This window comes from Pyrenophora tritici-repentis, chromosome 4, assembly GCF_003171515.1.
Source record: "Pyrenophora tritici-repentis strain M4 chromosome 4, whole genome shotgun sequence".
Taxonomy (NCBI): domain Eukaryota; kingdom Fungi; phylum Ascomycota; class Dothideomycetes; order Pleosporales; family Pleosporaceae; genus Pyrenophora; species Pyrenophora tritici-repentis.
Genome location: NC_089393.1, coordinates 1585351 through 1608800, shown reverse-complemented (window position 1 = coordinate 1608800; position 23450 = coordinate 1585351). Strand labels below are relative to the sequence as shown.

The 23450-nt window shown below is 51.4% G+C and overlaps 10 protein-coding genes across 10 annotated transcripts; 3 read left to right on the top strand and 7 right to left on the bottom strand.

Moving 5' to 3' along the window:
- Positions 1 to 1117: 1117 nt before the first annotated feature.
- PtrM4_093900 (PRELI domain containing protein) lies at positions 1118 to 1823 on the top strand (the record flags this gene model as incomplete). Its single annotated transcript, XM_001934215.1, has 2 exons — positions 1118 to 1270; positions 1371 to 1823. The coding sequence occupies 2 exons, from the start codon at positions 1118 to 1120 to the stop codon at positions 1821 to 1823; spliced, it is 606 nt and encodes a 201-aa protein (XP_001934250.1).
- A 1298-nt stretch (positions 1824 to 3121) lies between these two features.
- On the bottom strand, positions 3122 to 4579 carry PtrM4_093890 (uncharacterized protein; the record flags this gene model as incomplete). The annotated part of the gene is made up of 1 exon (XM_066107069.1): positions 3122 to 4579. The coding sequence occupies one exon, from the start codon at positions 4577 to 4579 to the stop codon at positions 3122 to 3124; it is 1458 nt and encodes a 485-aa protein (XP_065962737.1).
- A 1227-nt stretch (positions 4580 to 5806) lies between these two features.
- Positions 5807 to 7106, top strand: PtrM4_093880 (PelB, Pectate lyase; the record flags this gene model as incomplete). Its single annotated transcript, XM_001934217.1, has 4 exons — positions 5807 to 5903; positions 5956 to 6402; positions 6462 to 6603; positions 6656 to 7106. The coding sequence occupies 4 exons, from the start codon at positions 5807 to 5809 to the stop codon at positions 7104 to 7106; spliced, it is 1137 nt and encodes a 378-aa protein (XP_001934252.1).
- A 2176-nt stretch (positions 7107 to 9282) lies between these two features.
- PtrM4_093870 (uncharacterized protein) lies at positions 9283 to 10138 on the top strand (the record flags this gene model as incomplete). The annotated part of the gene is made up of 3 exons (XM_001934218.1): positions 9283 to 9603; positions 9658 to 9912; positions 9968 to 10138. The coding sequence occupies 3 exons, from the start codon at positions 9283 to 9285 to the stop codon at positions 10136 to 10138; spliced, it is 747 nt and encodes a 248-aa protein (XP_001934253.1).
- Positions 10139 to 11360: 1222 nt separating this feature from the next.
- PtrM4_093860 (uncharacterized protein) lies at positions 11361 to 12917 on the bottom strand (the record flags this gene model as incomplete). Its single annotated transcript, XM_066107068.1, has 3 exons — positions 11361 to 11872; positions 12067 to 12229; positions 12309 to 12917. 3 exons carry the CDS (start codon positions 12915 to 12917, stop codon positions 11361 to 11363), a joined length of 1284 nt encoding a protein of 427 aa, XP_065962736.1.
- Positions 12918 to 13562: 645 nt separating this feature from the next.
- On the bottom strand, positions 13563 to 13934 carry PtrM4_093850 (uncharacterized protein; the record flags this gene model as incomplete). The annotated part of the gene is made up of 2 exons (XM_001934220.2): positions 13563 to 13733; positions 13893 to 13934. The coding sequence occupies 2 exons, from the start codon at positions 13932 to 13934 to the stop codon at positions 13563 to 13565; spliced, it is 213 nt and encodes a 70-aa protein (XP_001934255.2).
- Positions 13935 to 14410: 476 nt separating this feature from the next.
- PtrM4_093840 (uncharacterized protein) lies at positions 14411 to 14913 on the bottom strand (the record flags this gene model as incomplete). Its single annotated transcript, XM_066107067.1, has 2 exons — positions 14411 to 14481; positions 14550 to 14913. The coding sequence occupies 2 exons, from the start codon at positions 14911 to 14913 to the stop codon at positions 14411 to 14413; spliced, it is 435 nt and encodes a 144-aa protein (XP_065962735.1).
- Positions 14914 to 15464: 551 nt separating this feature from the next.
- Positions 15465 to 16557, bottom strand: PtrM4_093830 (uncharacterized protein; the record flags this gene model as incomplete). The annotated part of the gene is made up of 4 exons (XM_001934221.1): positions 15465 to 15754; positions 15806 to 15912; positions 15965 to 16166; positions 16212 to 16557. 4 exons carry the CDS (start codon positions 16555 to 16557, stop codon positions 15465 to 15467), a joined length of 945 nt encoding a protein of 314 aa, XP_001934256.1.
- A 1460-nt stretch (positions 16558 to 18017) lies between these two features.
- On the bottom strand, positions 18018 to 19004 carry PtrM4_093820 (nuclear envelope protein Cut8; the record flags this gene model as incomplete). Its single annotated transcript, XM_001934222.1, has 2 exons — positions 18018 to 18877; positions 18932 to 19004. 2 exons carry the CDS (start codon positions 19002 to 19004, stop codon positions 18018 to 18020), a joined length of 933 nt encoding a protein of 310 aa, XP_001934257.1.
- Positions 19005 to 19820: 816 nt separating this feature from the next.
- PtrM4_093810 (Superfamily II RNA helicase) lies at positions 19821 to 23191 on the bottom strand (the record flags this gene model as incomplete). The annotated part of the gene is made up of 5 exons (XM_001934223.2): positions 19821 to 20001; positions 20056 to 20618; positions 20673 to 21262; positions 21312 to 22464; positions 22514 to 23191. The coding sequence occupies 5 exons, from the start codon at positions 23189 to 23191 to the stop codon at positions 19821 to 19823; spliced, it is 3165 nt and encodes a 1054-aa protein (XP_001934258.1).
- Between the last annotated feature and the right edge of the window lie 259 nt (positions 23192 to 23450).

The following is a 23450-nucleotide window of genomic DNA, read 5'->3' as shown; positions in this document are numbered from 1 at the left end:
TCAAAAGCTATGATACCAACAAAAATTGGGTTGGATGAGATGATGATATGTCATCTCTATGGGCGGATTGCTGGCCGCCTTTACGTTTGCTTCGGGCAGCCTTCGGGCCTTCACTCGTTTGTATCATGCTTGTTTCGCTTTCAAAGCGATCAATAAAGCGGACCCAGAAAATCGAATACAAGACTGTTTGATGGTGATCCAATAGTAGAATGCTGCTGTGGATACATGTGATAGCAAAATGTTTGATCTGTGAGACTAGTAGCACGCCTAGGAGTCACACATTGCTTCGGTATCACATCATTCACAGTATGAATGGTGGTACTAACAGAGCTTCTGCTGTGAACGTCGTAGTATGGTCAATCAGCAGCGCGGAGACCCTGATTACTAGCCCTTCCAGCGGATGCGCCGTCAGCATGTCCGGACGCAAGCGTCAGGAACCCCCCACGCCCTGCGTCAAGACGACATGTAATCCACCAACGGAGGACTGGCCTATTGGATACCAGACGTCATACGGGGAGAGTCGGAGGAAGCTGGCCAAGACAAGCACACGACCCGCGCCAATGGTTTGCAAGACGTTTGCGCTGATTGGTTGAAAACCTAGACAGTGGCTGCGCGTGGCGAAGGAAACGCGGATCCGAAGGAAGTGAGGCCGGATAGAAGGCTCTCGCATTGAACGTCCGTTTCATGTTTCATCACGGTTGCGCAAAACACAAGTCTCGCATTCACTGCTTTTTCTATTGACAACGCACATTCATCCAACTTTTCACACCGCACTTTACCTGGATTGCAAGGTACTCGTGCAAAAGATACAGGGCTCGAGCGGTGGGAAAACGTTGACTCGTTGAGAACTCCCCACTATCCCCGGCATTAATCGTTTATCGCGCACGGCCTGCACTTTGGCCTTTGCCGACCTCCCAGACCTTTTACATCTCTGCACACTTCCTACAACCCACCAACCCACTGCCACCATTACTCCGCACTGCCTGTTCACCAATCCACACGGATAATTTAAGCGAACATCCTCGCGCAATCCGAAAACTACAAGGCGCATCAACGGACTGATAGAAAAAAACTTATACCCCCCGGACCATCGGCACACGACTTTACGATAAGCACAATGAAGTACTTTCAGCAAACAGTCGACTTCGACTACTCGTGGGAAGAAGTCTCGACAAGCAACTGGCGCAAGTACGGCCCTTGGAACGAAAAGACACCCCATGTCATCGCTGTCGACACTCTCAGTCGGTCAGTCGACCCTGCCACAGGAATCGTGAGTGACTCCTTTCACATGTCAATTTCTGCGCCTTCACCACACCCATCACGCGCACCACAACAATATGCCTCTAGACAGCAAGCTAACCCAATCGCAGTTACGAACAGAGCGTCTCATCACCTGCCAACAATCAACACCAAAGTGGATCCAGACCATCCTCGGCGGCCAAGACACATCCATGGTCTACGAGACATCCTACGTCGATCCTGTCGCTAAGAAGCTCACCCTCTGCTCCATGAACATGACATGGTCCGACCTCCTCAACGTTCGCGAAACATGCATATACCAGCCCGTCGCCTCATCGCCCAACGACAAGACTGCCTTTACCCAAAGAGCAGAAATCACGGCCCTATGTGGTGGCTGGCAGAAGATCAAGAACAGCATCGAGCAGTTTAGCGTCGAGCGCTTCCAGCAAAACGCCGCAAAGGGCAAGGAGGGGTTCGAGATGGTGCTCGAGAGAGCGCGACAAGTGTTCCAGGAACAGCGCGAGATTTTGCAGCTACAACAGGCACAGCAGGACAGCAACATCCTACGACAAGCCAAGATGTGAGGTGTGAGTGGATGCGCTCTGCATAACCACTTCTGCCCCTCCCGTTCGCTCAGGTCCATGCGTTCGTTTGGCTCTACAAGGCTGCAGTCGTTCCTCTTTCGCTTCCGGCCCCTCCTCGGCTGCCCAAACTCCACTATCCGCCAACGCACCCATCAGCCCTCTCACCCTCCCCATCTCAACTCCCTTTTGTCTTTCCCTAGAACATGTACAGCGTTTACGTTTTTCTGTCGGTAAAAGTCAATTTTTCATTTCTCTGGACACTGGCGTTATCAAAAGCATGGGAAAGGCGCAGATACCCTTTCGTCGTGCTCTCTTTGCACACACTCATATATACAATTAGATTGAGTGGCGGCTTTACGAAGCATATTTTTTATACATGATAGATGAGAAGAATTCGTTTGATTTATAGGTAGAGATCAAGGGCTTGTGTAGATTTGAATGTCAGGTATTGGATACTTGACGCTTGATTTGATGTTTGTTGTAAGGGTGATGTGTGAGGATGAGGATTGTAGCGTGGTGTCTTAATCTTTCGTGAGTGCATGTGTTAGTGCGTTGATCGCCTTTATCATTGAGGACAAGGTAATGGAGAGTGTTATCTTGTCCAAGGAAGAAGATGCTGGAATGCTGTGGTGTGGACAAGGAAACAGTGAAGGCATGACTGGTGAATCCATCATATTAAAGATTGTATATGTTGTATCGTTCCCGACTCCGTCCTCAAAATTCACATCCCCTCCATTACAAACTTTCCTCCATCCTAATTAAACCCATCCAAAACATGAACTCCTCCCTCCTACCAACCCACGCACAACCACCCTACGACACCCACGCCCCCGCCATACTCATCCTCTCCTTCCCACCAATCCTATCCTCACCATCACTACTCATATAATCCCCATCGTCATAATCATCATCATCGCTGCCAACATCAGACACCGCCCTCGAGCAAACCCCACTACCCTTACCCCTCACACTCCTCCTACCGTCATCACTAGGCAGATAATCGCTTCCCTCCGCAACCCCGTTCCCGTCGTCATCGCTCAAAGAGTCGTGTTCACCGTCCGGGTCGATTTCGCTGTCACTGGGTAGATAATCGCTTCCTTCTGCTATACCGTTGTCGTCGCTGTCGTAGGAGCGGGTACGACGGTTGTGTGCGTGGCTGCTGGTGCTTGTGCTGACGATGGAGCGGGTTGCGGAACGAGCGGGACTAGGACTAGGGCTAGGGCTGTGACGCCGCGAGGGGGGGAAGGCTGTCGTAGTCGCTACCTTGGATACTGTGTTCGTCAAAAGAGGCGTACGCGCTACCGTGGCGGAGTGACGGCATGGAGCAGATGTCTGAGCCGGGGACCGAGGGGGCTGGTGGAAAAGGTGCGGGTGGGAAGGGTGCTGGGGGGTAGAGGGGGTGATACACTGGGCTGCGATGCAATATCCGAGGGGGGTTCGGGATACATGTTAGTCTCTTCGAAGAAGGAACCTGGCATTTGTTGTCTTTCGGGACTAGGTTGACGCGCTGCGAGTCGTCTGGGACTGGGAGCGGCGTTTCGGTAGGGGATTGGGCTAGAGGAGTCGCCTCGGTAGCGGATTGGTGGGTAGTCGTCTTCATCTCTGTAAACATTCGGGGGGCTAGAGTCCTCATCTCTATACCGGATTGGCGTGTACTCGTCGTTGTCTCTGTAGCGAATTGATGGGTCCTCGTCGGGGCTGTGGTGCGCGGCTTCATATCTCCTGGCGTGCTGCGCATTGAGTGTACAGTATCTCTCAAGAAATTCTTTCGCTTCGTGGTAATCTCCCTTGTTGTAGCGAACTGGACTTGAGTTGTCGTTTCTGTAGCGTCTCGGGCTATCTCCTCTGTACCGGGCCGGACTATATTCCTCGTCGCGACGATACTCAAGTTGCGATCGCTGCGCACGTTGAGCCTCGAGCTTTTGGTATCGCTCTAGGAACTGCTTTGCTTCTTGGTAGTCATTGTAGTTGTAGCGCATTAGGCGGCTTCTATCATCTCTATAGCGTTCCGGACTGTACTCGTCGCGGCGGCGATGGCCCGTGTTGCGTCGATTGGCTAGCTGGGCCTCAAACTGCTCGAATCTCTCCAGAAACTGCTTTGCTTCTTGATAGTCTTCATATTTTCCGGGCTTCAATCCTCGACTTCGCACCACGATGGGTTTGCTATCCCATCCGCTATTTCTCACAGTTCGGCGGTCTGGCCGTGTTTGGCGTGGCGGGGTATCATCTATGAACCGGGCGCCATCGCGGTCCCGTGAGGCAGAGTAGCGGTCTGGTGACCTGCCTTTCGAAAATTCACGATTACTGTAGTTTGAAGTCTCGTCTGAAAATACACCTTTGGTTGACTTGCGCTGGTCAATATAATCATCGTCATCGCTGGGGGGTCCAGGCGGGGCGATATAGTCTGAGTCTGGGTCTGGAGAGCGGTTCCTGTACTGCAGAGCGGGCGACTGTGGCTGGTGTCTTGGCCGAGGTCGTGGGGGGGTTGGCCCCCGATTCGATCCTCTCACTTTAGGTATGTATTTCGGCATGGATCGATGTTCATAGTGGTCGTAATCGGAAGGAGGACTCTCGTCAGGCTGGTACGGTGGTGTGTCGTAATCCGAACTGGGGCACCTTGGTCGTGAAGCAGCCTCGGGCGAGTAGGGCACATGCTGGAAACCTCGAGGGATTTCCTTGCTGGCTCTGAGTGGTGCGCTATCTTCGTTTCTATGCTTGCGATGATATTGGCCGCCATAGCGTGGCTGGTTCGACATGCTGCCCTCCAGGTGGTGCGTATTGGGTCCTCACCTGCACAGGTATGCTGACGTTGTCCTACGTGATTGGATTGAGCAGGACTATTGTGGAGATGCGTGTACTTGGAGTTGCTGCACGTTGATGTCGTGCAAGCATCAGGTCTCGAAGGTGTGGGAAAGCGCCATGCACAACCACGTGGTGGTCGTCTAGCCTAAAGCGGCCTGGTCGCTTGACCTTAGTACGCCCCGATGCCAGCCTCAAGGGCTCTGGGCTCATCACTTTCGCTCTTCGCTCTTTGCCCACTTTCAATCGGCAATATGTTCATGCCAATAAGTGCTCCCAGAAGTCTCGATCTGATAAGGGTCCGGCATTCGCTTCGGTACTTTCTTCGCCTCAAAGTCCACCATCTACATACTTAGCAAAACCATCCGTGTCTATGCCTCCTTTTCTCAGAGCAATGACTGCGCGCACTGTAATAAATCAGCCATACTTCTCTTACCAACAGTCATACCTGGCAGCTATATAGTGGTTTACAAACCCTGGTCTAAGCTGTGCCGTCCAGTTCGGACTTGCGCTCGAATGTTCCACCTATGGGAGAATTTCATTTCACAAATGCCATACCGAGTGCCGTGCCGTCCAAGACTCGCGCCCCAGTGTATGTTCAGTCCTCTCATTTCATGTAGATAGAGGCCACTAAACATGTTCCCAGCTAGTCCAGACCGGGTAACTTTTTGTGGGGATGTAGCCAGTCGTGCCGCGTTGACTTGAAACAACAAGAGCCGGATCCCGGAACGAGGCTGTTCGAGACGCCCCAAGCACAGTGCCGTCATGTTGACCAGCCTTGTTTGATCTGTTCTTACTGGAGCAAAATCAATTGTCAAACAGCGCGGCATCTCCATGTCCATGGCTAACCGCTGCAATGTTATTTTCCACTCCAAGCACTGGCACAGTGAAAGTGGCCCCGGCATGGGTTCGTCACTATGGCCACTTCCCGCGCCGGTGATGAACGGCATCGGCGAGCCCAGTTGGATTCTGAAAAGCAATGTTCTTAGATTAGACTGTGGGGCGCGTGTCAAACATCAGCCCAGAGATCTGTGTTATAAAGACACAGATCTTGCCTGCAATAACGGAATCATTAAGCTTCGTCTTGTCTTTACAGATTCTCCTTCAACTTTGCCGTCATTCTTTACAGCGAACTGTGTTTGCTATCCATTCTTTATCTTTTCACAATCGACAACGTACGAACCATGAAGTACTCACTTTTTGCCGCTGTCGTGGCTGCTTTCGCTTCTGGCGCCACTGCTGCAGATGCTGTCAAGGGCGCTGCTGAAGGTTTCGCTAAGGGTATGTCTATCCTCTCAATGATATCCTTGAGAAAAACTAACACCCTTCCCAGGCGTGACTGGTGGTGGCAACGCCGCACCCGTGTACCCAACTACTACTGCGCAGCTCATCAGCTACCTCGGCGACGCCTCGCCCCGTGTCATTGTTCTGACCAAGACCTTCGACTTCACCGGCACTGAGGGCAAGGCAACCTCCTCGGGCTGCCGACCATGGGGAACTGGCTCCAACTGCCAGATTGCCATCAACCAGAACGGATGGTGTGACAACTACCAGAAGGGCGCTCCTAAGGTCGGCAGCATCACCTACGACAAAGCTGGTGTGCTTGGAATCACTGTCAAGTCCAACAAGTCTTTGATCGGTCAAGGCAGCAAGGGTGTCATCAAGGGCAAGGGTATTCGGATGACGGGCGGCGTGAAGAACATTATCATCCAGAACGTGCGCTTCACGGAAATCAACCCGCAATACGTCTGGGGTGGTGATGCTATCACCGTCGATGGAGGTATGTTCTGGGTCCTACATCATCGTACATACGACCAGTGTCTAACAGATTTGACATAGCCGACCTTATATGGATCGACCACGTCACCACTGATCTCATTGCTCGCCAGCACATCGTCCTCGGTAACACTGCTTCTGGTCGTGTCACCATCTCTAACAACGAGATCAACGGAGCCACCGCTTGGTCTGCCACTTGCGACGGGTAAGCTTTTTCCACAACCAAACAGCCAAGAGAAATACTAACACTTTCGTAGTCACCACTACTGGGGATTGTACCTTACCGGTAGCAACGACCTCGTTACCCTCAAGGGTAACTACATCCACCACACCTCCGGTCGTTCTCCCAAGGTCGCCGGCAACACCCTTCTCCACGCTGTCAACAACTACTTCTCTGCCAATTCCGGACACGCCTTTGAGGCTGACGCTGGTGCGAAGATCGTCGCCGAGGGCAACGTCTTCCAGGACGTCAAGGCAGCTTCTCAGTCTGGTCTCGCCGGAAAGTTCTTCGCATCAGCTTCCAACAATGCAGCATGCAAGCAATACCTTGGCCACAACTGCGAGCCCAACGCTTACGGCAACTCTGCCGCTCTTGCTGGTGCCGACACCAGCATCCTGTCTGGCTTCAGTGGCAAGAGCATTGCCTCTGCCGGTACTGCTGCTAGCGCTAAGAACGTTGTTAACACCGCTGGTTACGGAAGGATTTAAACTGCTTGACCAAGTGCCGGTAGTTGGGAATCAGGAGAGTGAATCGTCTGTTCTTGTAAATACTCTTTATTATCTTGTATATATCACCTTCGAATAGGAGCTTTATTCGCCTACAAATCATGAAGCCTTCTCTGATGCAATGTGCTTTTGTTGTTCTCATGCCGCCTAGCGTATCCCTTGTCATATAGCGACTCAGGTTTAACGGGCTTAGGCTACTACGCTAAACCTTTCGCGGTTGTGTTCCCGTTCGACCCCGCCCTTGCATCAACACGCACCTACTTACTTACCTCCCAGTTGAACTTAAACTTCAGATTTGGCCTAAGTGAAAGTCAGCCCCGCATTGGCCATTTCCATAATGCTTTACGTTACCAAGGAGTCTCTGCTAATGACTTCCCTCGCTCTAGGTCATAGATTCTTCCTTCCAGTTTGACCTAGACTACTTTCCTGCTACACTTTCTCTGCAGATATCGAGCAAGCACGGTACAAGACTAGGACTATGGAACCTCAACATGAGACCGACCAATCTCATTCTGGAGTCAAGGACTGCGATACTATGTGAGTTATATCGCAACCATTTACTTAATCGTCCAGATGCTAACAACAAGGCAAGCAGATCACGCAACAGTCTGGCCTCGCCCCTTCTCCATCTACCTTCTCCATTTACCCTCGGAGTTGCGCAACATCATCTTTTCCTACGTTCTTACGCCCGCCAAGTGCTATGAGTTCAAGTTACAGACTGGACTACAGTCAAGTATCTGGTCATTCACAACTCTACAAGTCTGCCGTCAGATGTGCTTCGAGCTGACGCCTACTATCCTCTCCAATGCCAATATGGATATGACTCATCTCTCTTGTGATGCTATCTTCTCAATCTTTAACACGCGGCACTGGGAAAAGATATTCTTGATTGGACTTCCTGCGTGGTCTCACTGTTGAAGCGAAGATTCATCTTCATAGGACACGTCAAAGTCTCAGAGGCGAAACTCAAAGAGCCAGAACCATCGTGTCGGTTATCGTGAAGTTTGTGCGGGGATTTTAGGTTCAAGGACTGACACATGCTGGAGCTTGGAGGATGGCAGTACACAGCATTAGCGTACATTCGAACAACACCAAAGTATGACGCATGAATGCACAAACATAAGATTTAGGATGCCGTCATTGGGTTGTGTACGTTACAAAAGAGCCTAGGTAGTTGACACAAGGTGCTGTTAGAATTAGATTGGTGCCACGATTCGTCTACATCTCACCAGCAAACCTAAGATGACTCCCAACATTGACTTATCACGAAAGGTGGGACTCTTTAACCCCAGGACCCGAAATGTTCAATTGAGCGGAATATCCACGCGTGATATCATGTCGTTGCATTACACCCCTTTATCTTGGAAGGTGGTCCATAAAGGGAAGGCTGGTGCTCTTCTGGACCTAGGTGTGGCGCATGCAGAGAAAAAGCGGGACCGGCGCCACACTAGACCATTCCGCCATGTGCTTGCGGACATATGATCCGAAAATGGAGCTTTATACGTATTCGGTCCATCGTGTCGGATTTGACGGCAGGATCAGGTGTTGGGGAGGCTTGGCAATAACTTTCACGGAAAGTCGGCTTGACCCCCTTTGCGGGGTATCGTGACGTTTCTTTTTCGCAGACGACCCAAATATCCCCTTGAGACAACGGCTAGGGTCACTTTTGCGTTTGCCGCAATCCCTTGGGTTCAGCAATGTGAATGGAAGATACAATCGTCAGGAACTGGATAAGTCGGTCGTATGCGGCAAGGGTCGCGTCGCGTGGTTGGGGCCGCCATGTCAACGGCACTCCACACGGACCTTTCTTGCACCAAGACCGAGGAGACTGCGCCTCACGATGATTTCCTCGTATCCAATCGCTCAATGCATTTTCACTACGCAGGCTAATGAGGTAGCGCAAGCATCGCTGACACGGCGGATCACGGTAAAAGGGCGGATCATGATGGATGCCGAGCCCAGGACACGCTTACTGACCTCTGTCCGGGGCGTTGGAAAGGCCGCCAACAGGGAACGGACGAGCGTCGCGCGTTATTTTAGGTACTGGATGCCCATGTCCTTGCACCTTTCTTTTCCGTCCCTATTGCTCTAATACTCTAATGATTGCTCGCAACGGACTTTCCACATAATAAGACCAATACACCTAATCCACGACAACATGCTGCGATATGAAGGCATCCTCAAGTTCTCCCTAGTTCCGTCGATAATCTTCTTCCTTTTGTCGTTGGCTTCTGTAGCTTTGACGACTACGTACTGGATTTTCGGAGACTGGATTGTACCGCGGTACATAAACGTAGTAACCACCGAATTCGATGACCGGGCTCAGCGATATGTGACGGACAAAACGATTGTCTACTTTACCAACGAAGATACCGATGCGACCATTGTCTCGGGATGCCTAAATTTGACGGCAGGCGTCTTGGCCCTGATTGCTTGGAGTAGCTTGCGAAAACCGGACATGGACTCTCAGCTTAACACAGTACGTGCCCTTTGGATATTGAAAAAAAAAAGACATCCCTTTAACACCCTCTAGAACAGACGTCGCTTCTGGATTCTGAGCGTTGTTGTCATGACAGTAGCTGGTTCCATCATGGCCCTCGTCTCTCTCATCCTCCACTACACCAAGCGCGGAAGCGATCGATGGGGCTGCACCTCGGAACGAGCCATGATGGGCGGTGAACTGAATACCAATCTGTACTGCCCCCGAGAAATGGCAGCTTGCAATTACCAGCCCCGCTTCCTCAAAGGTACCCAGCGGATGAACGCAGACATCACATGCAACTGCGCCGTGAGTTTCCATCCACCAATATGTCACAGTACAAACTACTGACACCTTATCCCAGGTCGCTGCCAAATGGTTGCAAATCATCCTCATAGTTGTCGGACTCATCACAATGACCATGTTCGCCATGCAGGCCCGCATACGGAGAACCACTCGATCGATGCACTCAAAGGAGCAATCAAGAACCGAGCAACCAAGACCCGAAAACGCAGAAGTCGGCGTTGCCGTCTAGTTTCACGACTGTTAACGCAAGAAAAATAATGAATATCCCATACGGCCTCCATATAGAAATACCGCGCTCATGCGTCATACATTTTTATCTGCAGCTTTTGAACAGCATTTCGGCAAGTGAACTGCGTGACGTGAACAACCAGCCGGATTCCCGCGGCGCATACGTAACCTAAGACACGAACGCGAAACAAGCATTTTTCTTGGAACAAACGGCAAATGCCTAGCCGGACGCTCCAGCTAAACCTTAATCGCAACTCCACTTGTACATAGTAAACAAAAAATGAAACTTTTTACCTTACCAGCTTATTTCTCACAAACAGCAGAAAAAACAAGCAAGCAAGCAAGCAAACAAAGCCCAACATTGCCCAGGCAGAAAACTCATCCCGCTCTCGGCGCAGCAACGGCGTCTCTTGCAAAGGGGGCTTACCTTTGTGCCTGAGCCGCGGTGAAGCGGACGGATGACTATGGGAACCTTACATCCGGTACTCGAATGCTCGCGTTAGTTACGGGCGGAACGTGGTCGACCCACGTTTTCCTGCCGTGGTTTCGGGCCTTTTCTTTTGCCTAGTGGATGCGGGTACAGATAGGAGACGTCATTTTTGGGCGTTCATGTACTGTAAGGTTGGTTGTTCATGCGGGCTGGGATAGACCCAGTGGTAGTAGTAGATGTGGAGTGTTGATGTTTATCGATAACGTTGGTATTATGTTAGGTAGTGTGATTGTGTTTGGAGATGAGTGTAGGCGCGGGAAGAATGATACGGATGAGATTTGGATTTAACAGTAAGTTCACTAGTCTCCTTGATTGTGGCATCTTGGGTTGAGGTATCACCAGTTTGTAAAACCCTTGGCACTGGTCACCTGATCATGGCTTACACACTCAATGCAGCGGCGCTTGACGCATACGCGGGGCATATCTAGCTCAGGTGCATTAGATGACGTGGCCCAAAGATCTTCTACCTCTTGACCGCGGAAGAGATTTAGATATGAAAGTCCTGTTCATGATCCTCCCTCCGCCACAGCCTCCAAATACGGGACCAACCTTTTCTGAACCCTATTCACCCGCTCCACTGCATACCCCACTCTCATAGTAACTTCGTCCTTTCCTCCCCCCCCCCCCCCCCCCCCAAAAAAAAAAAAAAAGTACGCCGAAAACCTATTGGTATATGTCAGACGCTATTACCACTCCATGCATTCACAAATCCAGTAATTACGGTATCTCCTAATTACGGTATCTCCGGGGCTACACTTACCAACCCACTCCCTTCATCCTTCTCCACCGCTGTATCCGCCGGGAGGGTACCCATAGGCACACTCATAACTGGACTTCCCGCTTTGGCCGCCAGCGTCTGCATTGTTGGACTCAAGGTTGGCAGTATCATTACGTCCGCGCAACATGCAGTCAAGGTAGCATGTATCCCGCCTTCGCCGTTGATGAAGTAGTCGTTTTTCTCCGGCATGGTTTTGTATAATGGAGCGTTTGTATCCGCGGCTTGTGCGTTTTCGAGGCCCTCGACATTTCGGTGCGGGTACTGTTCAGCTGGGTGGTCTTTTGTGAAAGCGATGAGGGAGGCAAGATCGGTGATGTTCTGTGGGTTCGTGTTCAGGGAGGTGAGGTATGTGTTAATGGAAGCTTTCATGTCAGCGTAGAAGAGGACTGTTTGTTCTGCCAACGAAAGCGAGGTCCAGACGCGCGCACCAGGAATGGCTATGTTGCAGATTATCGTAGCCCCGGCTTCTTTAAGGATTGGAGTAAGTCGTCCAAAGCGAGGGATTTTGATAAAGGGACGTTCTGGATTTCTTTCAGAGTATAGGGACAGGGGACGGCTATGCGGACGTCGTGGAGGCATGGGGTCGACATGGCGATGTCTAGGTCGCGTAGGAGAGCTTGTTTGGTGGGTTGTTACATGTGGTGGCTGTGTTGCAGTATACTGGTCAAAACGAGTTGAGTGTCTGCAACAGTGCGGGCGAGTACGCCAACGGTGTCGAGACGTTTAGATGCATGTATCAGGCCCTTTGAAGACAGCAAGCCGCGTGTGGGTTTAAAGCCAATGATACCGGATTTCTCGGCGGGCGAGACGATGCAGTAGCACGTCTTTGATTTCTTGTCAGCCATCAACCTACTCTAACCACAACAACAATCATGAAATCGCGGAGATCGTTTAAAAACATACCTCTGTACCCAATGCCACTCCAACAACGCCCAGTCCAACGGCAACCGCACCACCCCCTGAACTCCCACTCGCTTTCATCCCTGGGTGAAACAACCCTGTCGTCTGCCCGCCTCGCGCACTCCATCCGGAACACCCGCTTGTGCTCCGAAATTCAACCCACTCTGCCATATTTCCTTTGCCAATCACAACAGCGCCTGCTGCTCTTAACGCCCCTACTACCTCTGCTTCCTCGCTGGGTATCGCGTCGACGAGGGCAAGACTACCGCAGGTAGTGTGCATGCCGTCGCCCAAGGTAGGCATGTTATCTTTGAGGAGGATGGGGATGCCATGGAGAGCACTGCGGCGCTGAAGTTTGGTGTCGAGGGATGCCGGAGTGGAGAGGGCAATGTGTGACGTATCGATAGTGTGGTTGTAGGTGCGATTCGTAGAAGCGATTCGATAGAGAGAGGACTTTGTCAGCGTGCGTGAGGTCAAATGCTGGGTTTTGAGGAGCTGATTTAGGGTTGAGAGGGGTGTGTGTCGGAGAAGTGATGCTGCTTGGATGATAGACCTGCTATCAACCTTAGATTCCGTAGTGGAGGCGTTTTTGTCTTGGTGTATATCCTGCATATTTGGCTGACGGTAATATCTAATTCTAGGTACTGGTAGTGTTGAACGAAGGTTTATAACGGAGCATCGTAGCATACATACATCGTACTTCAAGAGTGGACAGTAAGGGAACGCGAAGATGCGGCATACTGACTACATCGCAGCTTTGAAGGGATGTACTGTGAGGGAAAGTATACTGCAGTGACACATTGGTATGTCTGCAAGAAAAGGTCTGTGAAGGTCCATCGCTGTAACAGTGCCAAATTGAGGACTGAAGACGGTGTGACTTCTTGAGTAGAGAGTGCGGGGTGCCGTCTGGCCATGTTGCGGGCGATGAGATCCTTGATAATTAGGGTATCAAACTCAGTTACATTATGCACAAAGGTTATTAGAACTTCTGAGAATGGATATATACATGAGCGTGGGTTCATCGTTTCTGTGATGCCATGTAACGACGCTCTTTCCAAAGTAACCATTCAGTCTGCAATCTCGAAGATGCGCTTGCTTCGAATGGATCGACTAGCACATGTAAACCTTCTGCATCGCATCCCAGGCGCAGAATCGTATCAGCATGACTCCGTCAATGCCCACACCTTACCCAACGTTCCTCACCGTCATCTTTTTCCAATCTACACATACCCCCGCCGCAACCGACACCACATCCACTTACTCATCCAACTCAAAAACCACATCCCCCACCCCCGGAACCCTCCTCGCTTTCTTCCTGCAGCGCTCCACAGGCTGCGTACCAATCCACTCAAGCTCTTCGTCGCCTACCACAGTACTATCGCTCTCTTCGCGCTCACGTTTGATCTTAGCAGCATCGGTGCGGTGTTCCTAGTTTTCTTGGTTAGTAAGTGATTCCACACGTGGGAAGGCAGGTGTCGAAAAAGCTCGGTAGAGCTCTTGTCAAAATCATGTTGTCGATGATTCTTGAGTTTGCTCTACGCCAAAGGCTCGGATATGGGAATCATGTTCGCGTAGAAGATTGCTTACGCGGATGCGTTTTAACTCCTCTCTCATTTCTTCTGCTGTCATGGTGTCTGGGTCTGGGTCTGGGTCTGGGTCTGGGTCTTCTTCTGGCTCGGGTGAGAGTGAAGGTGATGGAGTACAAGGGATTACGCCGATGGATTTTAGGGCTTCTGTGTGATTGTGAGTATGTCAGTCTATCGTTTGGAGGAGGAGGAGACGCGCAAAGAGGATGACTTACGCGTAGACCGATACAAAAACTCAAACATAGCAAAAGGTTCATTCTGCATCGTCTCCACGGTGCTATACGTTACTTTCTCGTGGCGTTCGGGAGCAGCAAAACTGTCAAGGAGCTTCATCAGTGCCGGCACGCTTCATCATGTTAGTAGGTGGGGATGGCCTTACGTAGTCTGGTGGGACACCGCATCGCCGCGCGCAGCCGCCGTCTTACACAGCGCGTTCTCGCTCACGCCCTTGAGCTCATCACAAGTCGCCTGCGGCACCTCAGCCGGACTTGTAGACTCGAGATTCGCGATGAAGTAGAATTACAGCACAATACGACCGAGTTGCTGCAGTCTGCCTCGTAGTTCTTCAGTCATAGGTGTAACTGTTTCTTCTAATTCTCCGTCAGCCAATTTCTCTTTATAGTAGATGCGTCGCTCGACGTCAGTAACGTCAACATACCAATCCTCAACTCCGCGAACCGAAAGCCTTGCGTGAAATCCTGGCCCGCGACTATACTGGCAGCCTTCTTACAAACATATCCTTCGCAGTCTTCCTTGCCGCCCCACTCGAAGAAGGGAGCTTGAACATAGGTGTCGTCTAGCACGATCTCGATGTGCACGGGTGAGGGAGGTGTGAACTCAGGACGGTAGAGGTAGTGAATAGAGAAGTCGGTGGCTGATGGCGCTTCGATGTACCTGATTGTGCTTCCGAGATTTTCAGTGGGTTCTTGGTTTTCGGTAGGCGGATGACTGTACTCTGGCAGGGCTGTGTTGTCAACCTCAATGGTGACTTCGAGACCAGGGATATGGGTTGCATTGACCATGGTGAGTGGGTAAAGCTCTGAAGACGGTAGATCTGCGTTTTGCGTTTTGTTTGGGTGGTGAGTGCTATACCCTGTAGTGATTTGTGTCTTCTAGCTCCACATTGAAAGCTTGAAGAAAAGTGGTCAGATGGAGAATTTGAAGAAGAGACAGAGGGCAGGAAGTAGTTCCAGTTACGGTCCGGAACTGCTATGGTAAGTCATCGCTGATAAGAACACGCAGTTGTAGTCAAAGCGCTAACATGTGAGAGAAGGTCAGAACAGGACCCAAGTAAAGGTCTGCATACTTCTCCATTATTACACCTGTATGTGGCTTCTCAATGAATCGTTTCATACCCCAACGAATCTGAAGACCATCCTTATACCAAAAGAGCACTGATACGCCACAGGAAAACTAAGAAAAATGCAATGGTATCTTCCGCGCCCGTAGGTCCATAGCGCCAGTTGCGATAAAAAAAAGAGGGAGCAGCAAAGACAGACGTAGAAACTTCCGCCATTGGAGCTTTTGACCAACGTGAGTATAAGCGGTTCGGTAGCAGGACAGAACTTCCATTTTAGGTTAGGTCAATTGTTTCCGTGCAGTCCTCGTTCACCGTGATCGGAAGTCGACGACGCTTCTCTGAGACGAAAGTGACTTCTTCACTGTAATCCTCAAATTGCGAGACTGTGTTGCTCCTCTCACGCTTCACACCTTCACGCTTCAGTCGGGGGGCCGCTTCGTCCCGCTCACGAAGACGTCGGATCAGTTCGCGAGACTCTTCAGCGGTCAAACTGTTGATGTCTCTTTCCTCGAGCGGCACGGGACTGGGGCTTCGCGGGATGATGAGGAGTGACTGCAGCGCAGCTGCGTATAATTAGTATTACCGTAGATCCAACAGAAAATCGAAACACGAACCTCTTGAACGATACTTGAAGTTGAAGACCGCCATAGGCAGTTTCATAGGATCAACATGATCGCACTCAGAAAACTTCTGACCCTGACTCGCTACTGCAGGGCTCAAGCTTCGCTTTGTAAGTATATATCATGCGTGAGTTGCGTACTGCATAAACTTACGTGGCATGATGAGAGAGTGTACGTCCTTTGAGAGCCTTTTCTGGGACCTTTCCCAAGGCTATAGCATCTTGTCGTTCTGGAAGTTTGGTACGTTCTGTCACGTCCCGCAAGTTCATGACATGGAAAACTTCAACTCTAATATTGCCCACGCTTTTCAGGCCGTTCATCAGCTTATCAGGTACTGTGCTCTCGGTTGAATCGACTAGAAAATTTAGCGCTGATCTGATTTGTTTTGGTATGAACTTACCAGTATCAAGTCCAGAGAAGCAGAACTTTTGTAAGAACCATCTCTGTCTTTCAGTATAATTGCAGCCTTCGATGGATATCCGTGAAGTTATGCCAGGTTTGTCCATGTATGTACCACGTTTTCGCTGACCGTCAAGGAAAACGTCCACTAAAAGCGAATGCTTTGGCAAGGGTCGCGTAACCTCGCAGTTGACGGCGAACTCGGCGCCGGACGTGGCTTCAATATACTTCGTGACCGTCTTCTCGGATGTTTGCGCTTGTTCATCGTCGTCATCGTACTCCGTCAGAGGCACACCACCGACGCGAATGTCGACCTTGATACCGGGATGCGCTTCCGTGATAGCCATAGCGCTCGTGTCGCGAAGCTTTGTGGTAGTGTAACATTTACACGTCGGTTGACGGGGGGACGATGGAGTGTTGTGGTCGCCCACGAGACGCTAACGGCACAAGGTGGCACAGCGAAGAGGAGAAGTGCAGTTGAGAGCGGGGGGGGGCGATCCAAACCCTAATTACCACTTCGGGCAGCGTGTCGCGCCGCTAACTCGCGTCCTCACGTGCTCTTTGTGTCACCGCGTAAGCCGTAATATGCAAGGAACCGAGCCATTTTGCCTTAACCACAGTAGTTACCACCTGGGTGTCATAAAATACTTAACATACTAGTGTGTTGGGGCCACTGTAGTCGCTAAACACGCCTATTAGGTGCTTACCCACACTGTCAAGTATTTAATGACACCTAAGTGGTACCACGATACTCCTCTAGCTCGCCAAGTTTCTGCGTAATGCCTGTATATAGTAACAGTCGCTCACTTGGTTTATCGAGAGACGAATCAAAGCGTTCCCAGATGCAGCATCTGGACGACAAGCGCAGTGTTCTTGGTAGCTACGTTTCTGCGTATACCCGTGTGAAGCAACTTGCTACCGAGAGTCGAACCAAACTTTCCCACATCTACCTTTTGAGTGGCATCTAGGGCAAGCGCAGCATTCTGTTTAGCCATATTCCTGCGTAATACCCATGTGAAACACCTGTCGCCTCCCTGATCCACCAACAGTCAAAGCGGCAAGTGCAATTCATATTACACAATACATCTCACACATCCCCAAAGAACAAACAAGCCAGTCAAACAGCGCGAAAAGCTACAATTAGCCAACGAAAATATATACACAAATAGTCTATTCTTTCGCCGTTACTCCTACTGGGTTTCCCATTCCGTCCTGCCAGCATGCCTGCCTATCCGCACGTGCCGTACCTATCCATGCATCCATCCATGTACCTTCTAGAGTCCAATGCATCCCCACCCGCACGGGACCCAACCCATACACAAGGAAAAAGTTGTAATCCATACACAAGAGAGAGCCTGCAATCCGTTGGTTGGTTTTGCCATTTGGAAATACATGATATGAGGATGATGTTGTACTAATAACAAAGAAAACCATTAACCGGCAAGGACGCAAAATAAAAGACCAAAAAGGGGACAAAGTGCAAGTGTTCAGGATAATGCTGGAGTGAACGCCTGTTTACATCGAAAGCCCTCTCCCCACCGTCCGAGTCCGACAAGATGCTTATAGTACGTGAACAAAGACTGGAAAGAAAACGCTATGCAGTCGTTATCATGGGAATATACCTCCATGCAATGGTATCAATCGCTGTTATGGACCAGGCCGTAAGTGTTGGAAGATGGCCATGGTAAGAATACTGGATGGGGTTGTTGAAGGATGCGTGGGATCGATAGTGGTGATGGAAGGTCGAAGAGGCCGTTTTTAGAGGTATCTCAACAGCGTAGTGTTCAGATACATGATAGTTTTGTTTCTACCAGGCGCCTATGCTTGCGGGCGAACCGGCACCGTAGTTACCACTCAAAAGCTGTTGTCGGATAGACATGGCGTCTGCGGGTGCACCGGCTGCAGAGTTGGACGTCTCTGCACCCATCCAGCCCAGACCCCCTCGCAGCTCGTTGACGGCTTCCTGCATCTTTCCGCCCGAGATCTCATTGTGCTTTGCAATCTTCTCATCCCATCCGCCATATTGCAGTTGAATTCCGCCAGCCTTCTTGGCTGCTTCCTGGATGACCATTGCCCAAGCCTTGGCCATCTCCTCGTATGCCTCCTGCTTGTGTCGGTTGTGCTGAAAGGTGTCCCAGTTGGGGAGTCGGTGGATAATGTTGGTGGCGCCATCAAGGAAGGTTAGGGAGGTGGCAGGCTGCTGTTCGTTGGGTGGAAGGAAGTGAGGCGTAAAGTCCTTTAGAGAGTCTAGTAACTCGTCGAGCTGTTGTCGTACCCGGTTGTATGCGTAGTCTGACGAGGCTCGGCCGCCAAAGGGGAAGGCTGCCTGGAACGAGGCTTCGTACTTGGCCAAGACCTCCAGCGTCGACTGTATGCTGGGTCGCGGGGCGGTTGTGACAATCTCGTTGCTGATGTCAGGGTGGCGCTGACAGATGGACTGTAGCAAGTTTCGCATGTCGTCAGGACTGAGTGTTTCGAGGAGGCGAGGGAGCGGGAGTGGTCGCCCCGAGATATTGGTGCGCATGCGCTTCATGCCACGCGGCGCTGGTCGGGGCAGGACGGCGGGAGAGGCGGATGGCGATGCACTCATGCGGTCGTCATCGCCGGCGCTTCCATCGTCCTCGGCTTTGCGCTTGCGGCCAGACATGGTCGAGGAAAGGGAGGAGACTGTCCAAAGGTTAGTACACCAAGGTTGAGGGTTGTGGTAGTGAGTCGACCTACTGTTGCGGGTAGGGGAGCGGCGAGTGTTGTTCAAAAGGTGAGGGGGCGTGAAGGCCTGGTATTGCACATTCATGACGACGAATGGGCGGAAAACGCAGTCAAGAGGCAGGCGTGCTGTGCTGGAGGGCAGATAGCGGTGCCTGGACGAAGCTGCAAGGGAAGAGAGGTTGTGGAGTGTCAACGGTTGAGTGCGGTGTCGGTGGGTCGGGCGTCGGGTGCTGGGTGCTGGGTGCTGAGTGTTGTGAGATGCTCTGTGCTAACTAACAAAAGGCGCATGGGCCAAACCTTGGAACCCGCTCCGCCGACCAATCGCGTCACACGTCACAGATGCCAGCCAGACCAAAAAAAATGCACCTTTCACCTCTAGGGTCAGTGCTTCCATATCGGCATGTCTCACAATCACATCGTCGGGTGCTGCACTTGCCGCGCTTGTAGCGGCATTCATCATGACATTTGGTAACACACACAGGCTGAAAGGCTGAGCAGGGGGGATCGTCAACCGTGCTGGCTGGTACACGCCCACGGTATCAGATCTAGTCAAATTTCTATCCAGGACACATCTTTCAGCGACTTCTTTTTCAGAAGCACCGCGCCAAAATGCTCCTTGCATGCGCCTGACACACCTGCAGGCGCAGGACGAGTGGCGCTATGCTTCTAGCTGCATCGAGAAGAACGCCTTTTCTGTCCCGCACTTACCTGCCGAACCTTGAACTGCCATAGACTCCGCAATATACGCCCTCATTCTTTACATAATGCTAGCCACATGATTATTAGCCCTGGTATGCACGTATACTTGGCGGCTTGAAGTCTCCAAACAGTGTTTTTCCCTTACCATTCCGGTACTCAAAGACCCCATGTATGCGGCGGATGAGGAGCTGCGATCCAAACATTAGAGATACAGGGACTGCGCGGCCACTAGATCCCTGCGCACAAGCTCGAGTGACGCCGTGAACTTCTGCTCGAGCTCTTCGCTGCCCATGACTTTGGCCGCTTGTGCGATTTGCCGAAGAAGCTCCTCTAGTCGTCTAAAGAGGCGAATAAGACTGCCCTCGTATACGTCCGTCATTTTGCTGCGAGCGCTTAGTATTAATACTTGACACGGCAAAAGCCATAGCGAAACGTACCAGATTTGAGCAAAGGTAGCCCCCTTGGACCATGCGTAGACGACTTCCATCAGCTCGTACTTGAATGTCTTGAGGTACTCTTCCTCGTTGACCGCGAGCTTGCTCTCCTGTGACATTTTCGCGATAACCCTGGCTTGCTGCTGGATCTCGCGGTAAGGCTTGGCGAGCTCTTCTTTGAGCGCCGGCACCTCCTGCGTCTTTTCTTCGAAGATGAAACAGCTGAGACAGGCCGCGCACTGCTCAGGTGTCAGTTCATTGAAGAAACGGTTGAAAAGTAGCTCGCTCAGAACAAGCTCGTCACCTGTGCTGATTTCGCAAGCAACCCTGGCCTTTAGCTGCACCACATCGGCCTCGTCGATGAAGCCAAGTCGTCGCAACACACGTTTCCTGCTCTTCAGCTCGTCCAGTTGGATGACGGATAACGCATTCGCAATCTCTTTGCGAACGTTCTTGATCTTCTCGCCAATCGCAATCTTCTGTGCGTATTGGCTGTATAGCTCAGGTAGCCTCGGCGAGTTGTGGAGAGGGTTTGTGAGCAGCCGGGATTCTAGCACCTCGATCCTCTTCATAGTGTTAGTTTTCAATCGCAAATCCAATTCAGCGAGTGTGGTACGTACCCTGAGAAGCTTCTTGAAGCTGTCGTCCTTGATGTTCATGTTCTCAATGGGATCCAGAATGGCGATTCCGTCTGGGAAACGTTTCTTGACCTCAGCCAGCGCCTTGCGAACATTGTTCCTCTGCTCCGCCGACTTAAGCTCATTTGGCAAAAATACACGGAGATGGCCAATCGATTCGATACAGTTTAGCACCACAGGAACAACCTCCATCTTGCCCTTGTCGCCAGCTGTTGGTGGCCGGACGCCAGGGGGCAATCCGTCATTCACTGCTGGCGCAAACTTGGTGTCGCTCGCAACCGGTAGCAGAACATCGACTATGTAGGACTCGTGAGGCGGGAAAATTTCGCCCTTGTTTCCCTTGCGAGGTGTGAACGCTACTACCGCGCCCCAGCCAAAGTCGAAGTCCTTGTACTTGATCTTGACTAGGCGGCCACCCTGCAGAAATTGTAAACAGTATGTCGGCTGCATGATGACATCGCGCATGTCCTTGGTATGGGCGTCGAGTTGCTGTCGCAGGTTATAATACTCCTTGATAGCCGGCTCATCGACAATGTTGGTGTTTGCCTTTTCGTGCTCGAGCTCCTCAAGTTCTGCAGTACTATTAGCGGTTGTGTGCAAAGTAGGAAGATACCAACTCACGTTTTTCCAGATGAGAGACACCAGCTGTACTTTGGAACTGGAAGAAGCACCTCTCCAACATGAACTCGGGAGAAATGCCCTCTACTCGCATAAGGTTGAGAATCATGTTGTAGCCCAAGTGGAAAGCAGAGTTCAGGTTGTCCTGTTGTCCGCGCACAATCTCCTTAGCCACAGCAGGCTCCATCTGCTCGTTGATCATCATAATGACAATACCACGATCATCGAGACCACGACGTCCAGCACGACCAGACATCTGAATGAACTCGGAAGGTGTCACCCATCGTTGAGCTACTCCATCAAACTTGCGCACACTGGTGAATACAACAGTCTTCGCCGGCATGTTGAGTCCAATGGAGAAGGTCTCGGTCGCAAACAGCACTTTGATCAGACCCTCCTGGAACAAAATCTCAATCGTCTCCTTTAGGATGGGCAGCAGTCCGGAGTGATGAACACCGATACCTCTTCGGAGCAGGGGCAAGATGTGCTGGATCTGGGGCAACTGTCGGTCCTCCTCTGACAACATCTCGATGGCGCTGTTGAAGACCTTTGTCACCATGGCCTTTTCCGAGTCGTCGTTGAATGCGAGCGAGCTCATGGCGAGCGCATAGTTCTCGCATTCCCTCTTGCTGAAGCTGAAGACAATGACTGGATTGTAGCTCTTGACCATGATCATCTTGACAATCTTGTAGATATCCGTCTGGTCCTTGTTGCCGCCTGTGTTGGTCTTCTTGTCCTTGCCCTTGCCCTTGCGTTTGGCTAGGAAGTCCTTGGAATCGGTGCCGGCCTTGTCTGCGATGGATGACATGGCCTTTTGGAAGTTCTCTTCGCGAAACACACCCTTCTCGTCCACTACCAAGTGTATGCCTTCTGCGCCGGCGGGGAAGAAGTAATGTTGTAGCGGAGTCGGGCGAAAATCGGTGTAGACGACGTGGCATGGCTGGCTGTGGTTTTTGGTGATCCATTCTGCAAACTGCATGGCGTTCGGAATGGTGGCGGAGAGGAAGACGTAGCGGACCTTGTCAGGGAGCAAGATGATAGTCTCCTCCCACACGACACCTCTCGCTGGGTCGCGCAGGTAATGTACCTCGTCGAATACGACCCAGGCTACCTCGCGCATGATCTCGGAACCTCTGTACAGCATAGAGCGCAAAATCTAGAAGAAAAAATTAGTCATGTCCGTCACGGCCTACACTTGCACGTACCTCAGTAGTCATGACCAAACAGGTCGCAGTCGGGTTAATGGTGACATCACCCGTCATGAGACCGACATCGCCAAACTCTGCCATGAACTCTCGGTACTTTTGGTTGCTCAGCGCCTTGATAGGACTAGTGTAGATGACTCGCTGGTTGTTCTTCAGACATTGCGCAATGGCGTATTCTGCTACCACTGTCTTTCCAGCTGAGGTATGCGCTGAGACTAAAACACTCTCGTTACGCTGTATGGACGCGATAGAGACCTGCTGGAAAGGATCTAGGGTAAAGGGCCAGGTGCGGGCCGGCTCCTGCGGAGGCTTGTGCTCGTTGATGGGGACATAATCGTAGTCGGGCGGAAGGGCGACCTGATGGCGCACCTGATGCGAAAGCACCACTGCCTGGCCTTCTTGTGATTGCGCCTGTAGTCCTGCAGCTGCGGCCACCTCGCGCGACTGTTCCGTCTCGAAATCATCCGTGACTATAGGCTCAGGCTCTGCATCGCGCTTTTGCTTCTTCTTCGCTTCACTCGTGCCATCTTGCTGCTCTGTGGGCGCGTCTGACATGGCGGAGTCCTCCACCGGCATTGGCGATTTGACATCGCCATTTGCCTGGCGCTTTTTGTTCTTCCTGGGAGCAGCGTCCTTGGACGGGCCGCCCTCGAAGACGTCAAACATATCGTCGTCCATTTTGGGCGTGTTGTTGTCCGCTTTTGCGTAGTATGCTAGGGTGGAAGGTAAGAGCGGGCTGTCGGGACCTGGGGGGTTCGGCGCGACAAGTAGTCCGGAGGGCGCGAACGTTGAGACAAAAAAGGTTTATGACGGATACATGGATGCACGGACCCTATCGGTATCGCCAAGACTGACATCGATGGCGCCAGGAGCGACGCAGCATACCAATGACCTCCGCAACCTCTCCACTCTACCACCCAGCAAAAGTATGCCCATA